Here is a 13,501-nt window from a genome sequence, read left to right on the forward strand (position 1 = left end):
ACTCACCATCTCTCTCTGTCACACAGGGGAAAAGGCTTGGGACGTAGCTGCTGTGGTAGAGTACCTGGCTAGCATTCACAGAGTCCCAAACTTAATCACTAACATTACATAAAACCAGACATGCTGGTGTATTTCTGCTATTCCAGCACTCAAGAACTCGGGGGCAAAGGGATCAGAACCTCAAGATCTTCCTCTGCTCCATGGGGCATTTGCAGACAGCCTGGGTGCCTAGCTTTCTTTAAGCTCGGTAAGCATGAAGCTCTTGCCTTAGAGGTTGTTTTCACACATAGGACACAGTACAAAACTGGGGGAAAGCACTGTTTCTGTGACTGTCTGGTCTCCATGAAACTATGTAGAGATCTTCTTTAGAGGAAAAAAATACCCGTGACCCAACACGATGGAGAAAAGTCTAGGCTTAAACAGAATTAAGCATCTGTCAGTGATGCAGGACTCTCTGACTCAGGGACATGCTGGTGCACTCTGTGGTACTGAAGGGTGCCATCCGGTACCACCTCGCCCAGCCTCTCCCTTTTCTGAGGCTATAACTTGTGGGTGCTTTGTTCCTGAGCTCTTATGAGCCACAGCTTAGTGCAGAGTAAGATGGGAATTTCTACATCTAAGAGCCCGTTGCTGTTTCTCCTGCGGGTGTGTCTAATCCACAGTCCATGGGCTATGTGTAGCCAAGCAGAGCTATGAATTCTAAACTCACTTAAAAAAATCAGGTTGGTATGAGCATTTTTGTGGTTGTGTGTGTGTGTGTGTGTGTGTGTGTGTGTGTGTGTGTAAAACTGGATTACATGGCAAAGCATGGGCTTTGTAGATGGACAGTGTCCCATTACAGTCTCAAAACATTAGATACTAGCCTGGAGAGATGGTTTAGCAATACACAACTGTTAAGTATACTTGCTACTATTGCCGAAGACCTGGCTTTGGGTTCCCACACCCATGTGGTAACTCATGCCTGCCTGGGACTCCTGTTCTAGGAATCACATCTAACATGTTCCACTGGCCATTTTGGACAGTGTATGCACACAGTGCCCATTTGTGTATGCCGGTACTAACTCAATACACAGAGAGTAAAAACATATCTTGCTTTCCAATAAAAGGTTAGGCACTTCTGTCAGGGCATGTTAATGGCGGTTGTGTCCTCCTCACCCAGGGCTTTACACACTGTACTCAGAAAAGTGTCTGCCAGGACAGAAGTGATAAGCAGCCACTGGATGAAGGAACCAATTTGGTTTCCCCACACATTCCCAAACATAAGTGCTCACAGTTAACTTGTTCTCAAATACTAAAACACAGCAGAGTTGTTCAGGAAAACTATGATTCTGGGTTCAAGTTCCAGTTTTGTGGAAAGGAGCCCTTTAGCACCTCAGGCAAAGCTAATCCAGTGGGTCATACTCGGTAGTCACTTTTTTTTTTTCACAGAAGGATCCTGAAAGTAGAGGGTTTTAAAACATTAAAATCTTCAAAGAAAGACAAAGTCTGACAGAAAAGAGAACTAAGGATCGTAGGTGAGATTCCTAGTTGATTAGTTTGACAGGAAGGTGAGGTCTCCTTCCAGGAGCCTGGGTTGGCTGATGGTCATGACCCTCCTCGTCACTGTAGAGGGCGGATGGAGGAGGTTGCATAGAGGAGAAAGAACAGCTATGGCAGGCAGCTGTAGACTGGCTTACGATGTGACCCCAGGGTTCCATGAGAAAGGCTGCAATCCCAATACACTTGCCAAGTTTAAGGTCACCAGGGGGAATGGGCAGTGGTGACCCAGAACAGTCATTTGGTTTTAAGAACCAAGAGTGCCGTGCAAACCTAATGGATTGTAAGATTCGTTTGCTCCTAGTTCTACAAATGATTGCAGGTAAGGAACAACCCCCTGAACTCTTTAAAGCTAATTCTGTCAGCTTGGTATGGTAAGTGTACATTCCAAAAAAAAAAAAGCATCAGAAATATTTTAAACACTGGGTAATTTTGAACCATTCAGGGAAATCCCCTGCTAGAAACATTCCAGCTGGAGTGGGCACGCCTACCTTCCTCCTGCCTACAAGAAAAATACATGTATTTCACTACTGTGATTTTACTACCCTTCAGCTTGTCTTCTGAGGCTTCCCTAACAGGCTAGGTGGGAGCAGGCTGTTCCGTTGGCATTTTGCTAGATCATTTAAGGGTAACTGATTACTTCCCTAATATATTCTGCGACTCGCTGGGAGATGGCGATCACATCTAAAGTGATCGTGAAGCCAGTGGTCTGGCCCCACTCTTAAGAACGCCCAGGCTTTACCTGAAGGTATCTTGTCTCACAGTACCATCCACGTCCTGTCAGTGTCTGCATGAATGGATGAAGAATGGCATGGCTCTTCCAGCATGCTAACATTTTGACGAGTCACTCCAACAAGTGACATCAGGCTATCTGCTGAACTTTTGGAACATCTACAGTGTTCTCAATCCATTGCCACATCTGTCAATTAACCTTAGGAGAGTTAAGAGCCTCCCTCTTGGCCAGCAATGCTTACCAGTATCTATAGGTAGCTAGAAGAGGGAAAACAGGGCTGTTCTCTGTGCTTATCCAGTGGTTCTCACGTGACTTGCTTTTTCAAAACAAAATAGATGATGTCAGAGTTTGACAGCCACAGTGGGAAGACATTACTATCAAGGTGTTCTGTTTAGAATTGTTTCTATTCACTGAGAAAGGAGCACACACCAGTATTTAAGTTGAAAAAATGTATTCTGTATCTTGTCTCTGTATAGTAAAGATTATTTTAAAAAAACACATAAATGGCCAATAAGCTTTAAGGTGGCACTTCACCCCATTAGCCATCAGAAAGACATAGGCTACAGTGTGGTACCCAATGTACACCTGTAAAATGAGTGAGACGGGAAAGGCAGATAGTATCAAGTGTTGGCGAGAATAGGAAGTGTCCAGAATGTTCTCACATACTATTGGTTGAAGTGTATATTGGCACAACCATTTTGGATAACTGATTCACAGCACCTGCTAAAGCTTCACTTATGCCTATCCTGGGAGCACAGAAACTTTACTCTTAGGCACGTACCCTACAGAATGAGAACACAACAACAGACAACAAACAAACAAGCAAACAAAACCATCATGGGGGTCCTCATACCAGGAAGTACATTATGATTCTATGTAACAATTTTCAATAAGCATAAATAAACCATGAATTTCTTTAGGGCGTGGTAGACAGGAACAACTGAGTTCCCTTCTCCAGGCACTAAAAATGTCCTGTTTGATCTAGGCTCACATATATGGGTGTAAACTTTGTACACATTAGTCAAGTTATCCCATGACCTTTTCGTTTACATCTTCTGTATGTGCACTTTAACATTTCTATGCAGATACCACCCTTCAACACACGGTTATGAAATTAATGTGGATCAGGGTCACCACTTGCTAGTGAGAGTTCCATCCTCTCTCACTTTGGTTCTAAGTGGTCTGCTGGATTCCATAGGTGTTTTATGGGGGTGGTGGTGGTGGTAGCAAACTCAAGGACAAATATATTTGGTTGTTCCCCTGCCTCTTAATTAATAGGCTCTACCAGGGTGACCAAATTAGATTGTTGGAATCAGATGCCTGGAAATTATAAAAATCTTAGATATCATCTCACACCACTCATGAGAACAAACCAGGACCCAGTGATGTCAAGATAACTAAGTCCAGACACCTCTTGCAGAGTAGGGACAACCTGCGCCTTCCACAGGGCAGACCCCCGTTGTCAGTTATTTCTTTCATACTTTTGGAAACTGGAGAGTTTTAACCTACTTCATTCTTCGGCCTTAGATGGTAATTTGTTCCCAGTTCAAAAGTGAACCTCTTCCCCAGAAAAGATAACCTGATGTCTATCCTGGAGCTAGCAATTCAGACTTCCTACCCCTCCCCCAAAGAGCAGAATTTCTGAGTGCTGAACGTGGAGAGGCTGCATTCTGTAAGAAGGAGCCGACATCGAGACTAAAGGAGCACATCACACATAAATCATTTCCTGTCTATAAGCCTGGGGTGAAATTTCAGCAGTCACTTCTATTTCTATAACATTTAACACCCTTATCTATTTTGTATACGTTGTGTACGTGTGTGGGTGTGGGCTTGCAACAGCATGCGTGCAGAGGTCAGAGGGGTTGGTTCTCTTTTTCCATCATGTGCGTCCCAGGGGATTGAGCCCAGGTCACAGGGCTCGACAGCAACCATCTTTACCTATTGAGCCAACTCATCGGCCGTAGTCGTGGATCTAGAGATGAGGAAACTAAGGTACCAGGAGAACCCTACTATTCAGTGCTGGTTTGATAATGAGAACTGGGTCCACAGCTGTTAATTGTGAGCACTTGGAATGAGATGGTTTAAGGCTTTGTGGTGGAGGGAGCGACCCTGGAAGACTTTTGGAAATTGGAATAGGCAGAGAGTGGGAAACACAAGGAGAATGCCAAAACCCAGTAGAAGACTAAACACACCCACACACACACACACACCCCAAAGGATGAAAACTAAGATGTAACCATGCATGTGTGTGCAAACGTGTGTGTAACCTTGTCATAACACCCAGGGAATCTCTGAGACAGTGATCATTCAAATGAATCTAGATTAGCTGGGTATTGCTAACTGGTTTTATTTTGGAATTTAAATACGCTGAAGAATATGATGGTTGTGGTTATGGTTTTGGCTGGATTTCAGCATAGCATGTGGGGAAAAAAAACTTGAAACTAAAAAAAAAAAATCTTAACCCTTGAGAATATGGGAGCCCTCGTTCACCCCAGCCCACTCCCAAAGCCACGCCTCTTGCTTGGCCAAGCTGTATCCCACATGTATATCATCAACTAACTCCCAACTAGGCCTTCTCAGATTTTCCTTCTTCCGGCCATGCCTCGGCATGATCACCACGTGTCTTCAATACCAACTCTGCTGTCAGTCCAAGACACTGTTCCGTGGCAACAGGAAACGAAAGCCTAGGGTGCCATTTACTGCCTTGTACACTTGATTGGATTCTCAATATAGTTTACATGGATACTCTTGGCCCAGTGTTTGACACAGAAAGAGTATACAGAAAGGAAATCAGGCTTGTCCCAAGGGCTTTTAAACGTCTTGCCTCCCTGAGTGCCATGCGTTATCTTGCCAGTCCCACACATTCCTCCTCTGTTCTAAGAGGATACCCTCTGTAACTAACACACCACCAACAGAATTCCAGAAGGAAAACAAAGGACCCCCCCACCCCACCATGATCTCAGCATGTTGAAGGTAGGGTAACTCAAGCTGCTGAATACAATTTTAGATCAAAATGCAGTTTCCCCCCTTTCAAAGCAATGGAGACGCATGTAGTCGGTGAGATTTATAGAATGCCTGGTCTCCCAAGACGTTCCAAAGCGAATGGCATCCATCAAATTAATTTCCTTGGGGATCGTCTCAAACATGGAGAATGAAAGGGCCCAGGCCATTAAACATCAAAAGAATGTTCTAAATGCTCATTAAAGTTCTATTATATTTTCTTTTTTTTTCTCCCAGAGACCAGATTAGATTAATTCAATTAATCTAATGTATAATTATCCGTACTATTATACGTATCAAAGCTGACAGTGTAAATGTGTGGCGTTGGCTAGAGGGAGCTTAATGCATCGGACATCTGTTCATTCAAGTTATACAAAACACGAAAGGACGAGCTCTGTTAGAACGGCGCAGACTTACCAAGCCGGCACACGTAGACACAGCAACAGAGGACAGGCTGTCATTTCTGATAAATCCCTGATACAAACACTGCTGTACCACCGCAGGCTCCCGAGTCTCTGAAGCACCATCCTTTCCAAGTACCTGGACTATAAAGTGACTGCTCAAAAGCGCCGAGGGCTTAAGCTCTAAGTGTAGATCCTGTCCAAATGCTGAAAAGCGGTAGTGCACGGAGCTGCTGGCACCGTGTGCCGATCGCCTTTTCCTGTTGTGCAAAATGTCGTGCGAAATATATGACCCGCCCGAGTCCACTTCTACTGGCACGACAAAGACGTAATCTGGAATGGAAAAAGTTAGCTGTCAGCACCCAGCGCCCAGGATGCCAAAGGGCCACTTTCCAGCGGCCTGCCCCAAAGCTCACAAAAAATCCTCGCTCCGTGCATCTAACAGTGAAGAGAATTCAGAGAGCCTCACCTGCCCTGCATTAAACTACAGAGGCTACAGCTGGGGCTGGGGCTCGGGGGGGGGGGGGCAACACTTGCCTAGCATTAAAAACAACAACAAAAAAAATCCTACAAAAACTAAAAGCTAAGTGCAGTTTTGATAAATTTCAAAGATATTTGGGTGAAAGGTCAATACTCAGTCTGAAAAGAAACACAGGGACCCTTCATATATTAGCCATGGAGCGTTGTATGTAATTGTTTATTATTATTATTACTATTATTATTATTGACACAAATCAATATAAAGGGCGAATTTGATTGATAGTCTTGTCTAGGTTGAATCTGGAAACTTCCCTAGTGGAGTTTAACGTGTGAATGACACAAAATATGTTGTTCCTGAAGGTTCCCTTGATGCATTAACAAGGGGCAGGCAGCTCACTCTTGCAGTGCATGAGGCTGGCTACTCCTGCCAGGATTTGGGTCTCCCTTGGTATTTCAAACACCTTCCACCAGGGACTCTTCTGTTTAACCCGAGGCCTAAAGTACAAGCTCCGCAGAAAGCATGCCTCCAAGACCTCAGAAACATCCCAGGTAGAGGCTGACGATTTGAACTGCTCAGACTTGTTGGAGGGGGTGTGGCGGATCGGGACACCTGGAAAGGCATGTTTAAAAATGCCTTCCCCCTGGCTCCCCTGAGCAGCACTAATTGCTGTGTGATCTGGGGGGTGTGTAGGGGGAGGTGGGCCGTGAGGAAACAATTTGCTGTGGGAAAGAGCAAAGTCAGTACACTGTTTTCTTTCACAAAACTTTGGAAATGAAAAGCATCGTCCCAGAAGATGTGGAGCATGCCCAGTGTGAATTAAAAAGAGAGAGAGAGAGAGAGAGACAGAGACAGAGACAGAGACAGAGAGACAGAGACAGAGAGACAGAGACAGAGAGAAAAAGAAAAAAACAACCCTTCTGGGTTTCCACTTTCTAGGCACAGAATGGGAAACTAATTTGGAAAGTGTTTAGAAAGATTCCGAACAACTAAGAGGCATGTTTGAGTCACTTGGGTCCTTGGCTTGCAGAAGAGAAAGGGGGGTGGGGGTGGGGGGAATCCCCTTTCTTGAACAGACAACAACAACAATGAAACTAAAACAAAAGATGCTAAGGGGTCAGGGAGTCTTACAGTGTGTAGGGATCAATTCTCGACAGTCTAAATGTATTCTGATTGGGCTTAATTAGCAAAGACATCTAACAGGACAAGAACACGCCCCTGCCCTGTTTCTTTCTGGACCATTTGTGACTTTTAAGGTGTGGTCAACTCTTTCATGGTTCTCTCATTTTCTCCCTTTCTCCTTTAAACTAGAAACACCCTATCGTTGACATATTTTCAGAAAATAAAAGAAAAAATGCATTTCCCTTCTCTTTCCCTTAAAACTGAGCCGCACGAGTTTTAGTTCTCAAAAATTCCTGATATGTTTGCTCTGCAGGTAGGTATGTAGCTTTTGATTAAAGCCAGCCTTTCTCTCCTTCCTTTTTTTTTTTTTATTTATTAAAGGAAAAACCCGTTTCTTTCCCTATCTACCAGTCATACCTAACAACATAATAACCTTTTCCGACATATGTTCCAGACAGTTTCTACAGTGTGTGTTTCTTACCTCCTTGGGCACGACCATCTGAAACTCCACCTGCTCTTCCTTGGAAGATCATGTGGGGTGTCTGCCAAATCATCCAGACCCCTCTCCCCCCTGCCTACCCCAGACACCTTCTACAAGTTTGCTTCCAAGAGAGGAACAAACAGGCTGTTGGTTTCATTCACTCCTGTCTTGGAAAGGGGTTGCTGAGAGGTCCTCTGTAATAAAATGATGTGCTGTGCTAGCTACTGATGGTCCTTTCAGAGGCTGGGAAATGTAACTCAGTAGGCAGAGTTCTTGTCAGACATGGGCTCGCTCCTCAATGCTACATGAACCAGGTGTGTTGGGCAAGCCAGTGAAACCAGCATTCCGGAGTTGGGGGTAGGAGGGTCTTAAGGTCGAAGTCATCTTCTCTGTAGCTAGATTACATGAGCCTCTGTCTCCAAAAACAAAATAAAGAAGTCCTTACAGGCCATGCCTGGGACAGAAGGGTTCTCTGGCCATTACATCCTGGTGGAATAGGAGGGAAGTTTTAGAAACTTAAGGCTCTGACAGAGCATTTCTGGGTCTCTTGTCCTCGGAACACCCATTCTCTGGAAGCTTTTGCCCATAATTCTAGCAGCTTTCAATCCCAGAATGAGCCCTTGTTGTATCAGGGCAAGAGGACTCAACTCTATAAAGATGAAAAATTTAGAATCCCAAGAAATGCATGTTGGCCTGTAGTAAAGTCTTGCTAAAGAGCCCTGGGCAATCATCAATTGTCTTCCTGCAAGACAGTGGGAAACCCTGAGAAACAAGGGTTTCCCTCTCAGGGAGTTCTGTGTAGTTAATAAATGAGAAAACCGAAGCCTGCGATGGATCTTTGAAGTTGGGGGACTTTAGAGGCAGGGGAAAGAAGGACTTAAAATATCTTGTGCTAGGGATTTTCACCAAAAGAAGGCATCTTTGGGCATCCAAGCCCAGTCAGTGAAGAGAGTGGGAAACTGGTAGTAGGGGAAACGGGCAGAGGTGGTGGTGGTGGGGTAGCAGGGAGGGGAGCTCACCTCTCTCAACCTTAATCTGTGGCTTTCCCAGAGGAGGAAGGAAAGGAAGGAGCCTTTTATCAATTTCCCACCCGGTACCCACTTCCTTTCTAATTTCTTACTTATGTTCGGATTATTTTTCTTAACAAGCCATCTGTGAAAGAGGGAAATTATTTTCTCATCTATGTGACTTGCAGCTCGAGGCACTGATTTTCTGATAAGCTCACAGACCTTGCCACTCTTCCCCTTTCCAACCAGGGAGCCTTTCGCTCAGACAGCACACACCTGCCAGGTTAGGAAGTGCTCTTTTCTCTAACACAAAGGGGACCAGATGCTAGGGGGAAGCCCTTGCGGGATGGCGGAGTACCCACAGAGATCAAATACGAACCATCATTTAATCCGCTGCCACCGCTGCTGCCGCTGTCACTGGCTAAGGCGACGGCCACCGAAGCACAGCAGAGGCAGCACAGCTGGAGCGCCTGCAAGAAAGAAAAGGGTGACACCGCCGCGTGAGCAGCGCCGCGGGGCGGGCGCCTCCCTCGTCCCGGCTGTGCGGCGCGCCCCTCGGTGGTGGCACCTGCCTTGGCCAGACGCGCCAGTCCCGCGGGCCCCCACGGCGGCCCAGGACCGGCGGCCCGGAGGGCGCACAGGAACAGGAGGGCGCACTCCATGGTCAGGTGCGGACGCGGCGACTGGGGCAGGCGCGCATTGTCCCCCGAGGGCAGCGGAGCCCCAGGTGTGGCGCCAGGTGCGAGTCACCAAGGTCGCTCACATGGCAGCACTGGAGCCTGCGAGCCTCCTCCCTGCTCTGGCCACGCGGGCCTGCGGCGCTTCGGGGTGCAGAGGGGCTCCCAGAGCCGAATCTGCAGCACCCGTGGCTAGGGAGCTCTGACGGTGATGCTCGCGGATCTGGGCGCGTGTCGGTATCAGAGTGATTGTGTGCGGCTCGCGCAGAGCAGCGCCAGCTGGCTCCCCCAGCGCGCCAGAGCTGAGCGCCCGCCTCTCCTCCGCGCCGTGATTGGCGACCCGAGGCTTCCCCGGGTTCGTCCGAGCTCCTGTGCGGCAAAGAGCGTGGGATTTCTGGGACTGGGCTCCGAGGGAGGGGACAGAGGGGGTGGGGAGGCCGGGTGGGAGTCAGGGGGAGGGAGGGACGGACGCACCGCCAGGACGGGAGGGCTGCCCTCTGGGTCCGCCTTGGGATCCTAACTCAGGCGCACTGAGAGATGAGCTGAGACGCTGGAGGCTCAGGTAAGAGGCGAGAGAGTCTTCTGGTGATGGTGAACAGACCCAGGGTTTATTGGAAACTTTCTGCAGTTTTCTCTCTTGTGTCATATCCCTGGCCCTTCCCCGACCAGGTGGAAATCCTGAAACTTTGATGAAGAAATGGACCTGAAACTGGATGCACTCAGGGTCGCCCGGCTGCCTAGAATCCTGCCAGTAACTAGTCCATCTAAGGCAGCTTGAAGAATGGACAGTGTGCAGCGAATAACTAGTCACTGTCCCCGGTGTGCGAACCCTCCCCGCACACCCCTGCTCTGAGATGGCCTTTTCCACACTCTTTTTTCACAAGTTGAATCTTGTCCCCAGACACCCAAACCCCTTTGTATTACTCCTAAGAAACAGCTAGTGGTGGCCATGCGGTACCTCCTATTCTGTAGGGCTACCCAGCCCCTCGATGCATTTGATTCTTTTGATCTCTACAGTTTATAGTGAGGAATGAAATAATTTTTCATAGGCCAGAGGGAAAAGACCTTCATTGGGTAGCTGAGTTATAGTAAAACAGTAAGAGAAACATGTGGTTGCAAGTATCATTAAGGAGCACAGATTCTTAAGCCAGAGAGGATGCAGTGGTGAGAGAGGAGGGAGAAGACTTGTCAAACATGAGACATCTCTTAGAGATGCCACTGGAGGGGAGAAAAGCCCCAAACAGTAGGTCTGTTTTACAAGAAAAAGGGCACTAGGGTCCACCAGCTAAGAGAAGGGAAACAGCATCCACGAAGAGCTTGAAGTAGGAAAGGGGTTTTTTGCTATGCTGGAAGTCTTAAGCAGGTCAGAAACAAATCCATCTGCTGGTTAAATGAGAAGGGCCCTGGAGTGTTGGCAGGAGATGTATAAAGCCTGCAGGTATATTGGGTGTAAGAAACCATCAGACTTTGCTGAATGTGGTGAATGTGTGCTATGTGCAGATAGGGAATATCAGCTCCCCAAATCAGCCAATAGGAAGCCGGGTGAGCACATAGACAGATCAGAGGTCCTGAGGCAAGTCAGAGAGGAGAAAGTTGGGTTACTATTGCCAGCATCAGGGTGTGCCAGGATAGAGATCTTAGACCAAGGGTGGTAACAGGAGATAGCCCTGCTCAGTTCCCTGAATGCCAGTTAAAGGAGGTCCGTGCCAACCGTAGAAGTGATAGGTTAATATGCATGATCCAGTTCACTGACTGCAACAGTGACTGAATGGTAAACGTGGGCTGGTGAATAGGTGCTGGAAGGATGAGGGGGTGGCTTCAGAGTGAGACATATCAGGGCTCTGTAATCACTGGGGTTTCCTGAGGGCCCCTGTCTTATAACATGATAAACAGGGATCATAATGATATGTCTAAAGATTATCCTAAGAACTAAGTATATTTTTCTATGCATTTCATAAGTAGTCTTTAAAGGTAAGAACAGAAGATATTTCCATTACTTTGTGCACTATGTCAAGTGAAACACATTCTATGTTAAGTTACATGTGCATCAAACTTGCCTGCAACGCTGAGCCAGGAGCCATTGGGTGGAGGACCCGGAGATGAGCATCCAGCAGATTATGACATGGGGTGACAGTGCCTTAGGTGACTTCGAGGAAGAACCGGATACTAAAGGAAATTAGACATCAAAGACATAGAGTAAAAAATTCACCCCACCATGTCACTAACCAACAGGCTGAACAAGAAAGGAGGACCGGGGTCAGTGGTGCTGTAAGTCACCATACCAAGTAAACTCAAAAGGAAACTGGAGGGACAAATGGTCTACCCACAATCAGTTCATAATAATTGTGTCCCTGAATAATGTTCTTCCTGGGACTAAGATGAGTTTGTTAAAAAAAAGTATCCACATCACTTCAGGCCCCCTCTTTTTGTGACCAAGTTCAAGGTTAGACTCCAAGGAAACAGCTCTAAGTTACACATTCTATGTTACGTCTCAGTCTAAGGGCTACTATGTTTGGACATGGGCATTATAAATGTCCAGGGTTGAGAACGGGACCCCCGTTGAAGGAATCAGAGAAAGGACTGGAAGAGTTTGAAGGGGCTCGAGACCCCATATGAACAACAATGCCAACCAACCAGAGCTTCCAGGGACTAAGCCACTACCTAAAGACTATACATGGACTGACCCTGGACTCTGACCTCATAGGTAGCAATGAATAGCCTAGTAAGAGCACCAGTGGAAGGGGAAGCCCTTGGTCCTGCTAAGACTGAACCCCCAGTGAACGAGATTGTTGGGGGGAGGGCCGTAATGGGGGGAGGATGGGGAGGGGAACACCCATGGAGAAGGGGAGGGGGAGGGGTTAGGGGGATGTTGGCCCGGAAACCAGGAAAGGGAATAACATTCGAAATGTAAATAAGAAATACTCAAGTTAATAAAAATAAATAAATAAATAAAAAATGTCCAGTGTTAAGCAGTCTCCCTCTGTCCTGTAACTATGAACCAGTACCACTCCGAATCAGCTGCTTTTCTTAGGACTGTGACAAAGTACAAAGTATCAGACAAAGAGGGAGGGTTTGTGTTAGCTCATAGTTAGCAGGGATACAGTTCATGGCATCAGGAGAGATAGGCAGCTGATTACATTGTGTCCAAGGATAGGAAGCAGAGAGAAGAATACCTGTATTGAGCTTACTATCTCCTTTTTAGTCAATCTAAGATTCAACCCCCCCTGGGGCCTGATGCCAACCACAGACTGAGGTTTTCACCTCAACTATTAGCCCAATCTTCTAGATTACTAACAGCCACATAGACATGCCTACAGGCTCACCTTTAAGTGATTCTAGATCCTGCCAAACTGTCAGTCAATATTAACCACCCCATATACACAGTTAGGACAGGCGTCTAGATGTTCCCAGGGTGGAGGTGAGGAAGGTATTCCCAAGGTGATGACATGAATACAAAGTGTAGTTCTTAATCTTAATCTCTTCTCGATCAACATGGAGTCATTGAGTGCCCGTCCAATGAGGTCCTCAACCTCCTTATGAACCTAACGTAGGTGGTTCATCCACTTCGGTGTCTTTCTGGTTCTTATAAGATCAACAGATCTCAGTCTGAGACTCATTTCTTGTAACACTATAAATATAGCAATCAAAATTCCAATTGTTTTCATGTACAGGTGAAAGCATCCAATTTCTCCTGCAAAACAGATACACAAACATTTGCAAAGCCCCAACTTCTGGGATGACGTTTGACCTTGAGTTTCCTTAAGTACTGGGCCTGCAATATGTTTGCACTACCTCTAGATGGCGACAGAGAGTCATCAGCATGGCATCCAGCCTTGAAGACCAGGATTTTGTAGTATTTCTAAGTCATTTGGAAATACTTTGAAATGTTTAGCTGATTTTAAAACTATAATCTAAAACACTGTAATAACCATTGAAGTTCATAAGAAGTCAATAAATATTTTCCAATCTTAGTCCAGAACATGGCATGCAGATGTCATTCAAATGTGGAAGAAGAAACAGAGGAAGAGCTAAAGGCAAAGAAATCAGAAACAGAAACATTGGACAT

General features: G+C 46.3%; 1 protein-coding gene across 3 annotated transcripts in view; it reads right to left on the reverse strand.

Moving 5' to 3' along the window:
• Adamts18 (ADAM metallopeptidase with thrombospondin type 1 motif, 18) overlaps positions 1–9,720 on the reverse strand; it is a 153,145-nt gene extending 143,425 nt beyond the window's left edge. Inside the window, exons 1-3 of one of the 3 annotated variants that reach the window (NM_001191944.1) lie at positions 9,331–9,420; positions 9,138–9,228; positions 5,687–6,003 (exon numbers count right to left, since the gene is read on the reverse strand). In NM_001191944.1, the coding sequence (NP_001178873.1) occupies positions 5,687–6,003; positions 9,138–9,228; positions 9,331–9,420 (498 nt within the window). Of the gene's footprint in view, positions 1–5,686; positions 6,004–9,137 lie in introns of those variants that run through there. The other 2 variants (XM_039097861.2, XM_039097862.2) reach the window with 2 other exon arrangements.
• Between the last annotated feature and the right edge of the window lie 3,781 nt (positions 9,721–13,501).

The sequence above is a fragment of the Rattus norvegicus genome, chromosome 19 (genome assembly GCF_036323735.1).
Source record: "Rattus norvegicus strain BN/NHsdMcwi chromosome 19, GRCr8, whole genome shotgun sequence".
Lineage (NCBI taxonomy): Eukaryota > Metazoa > Chordata > Mammalia > Rodentia > Muridae > Rattus > Rattus norvegicus.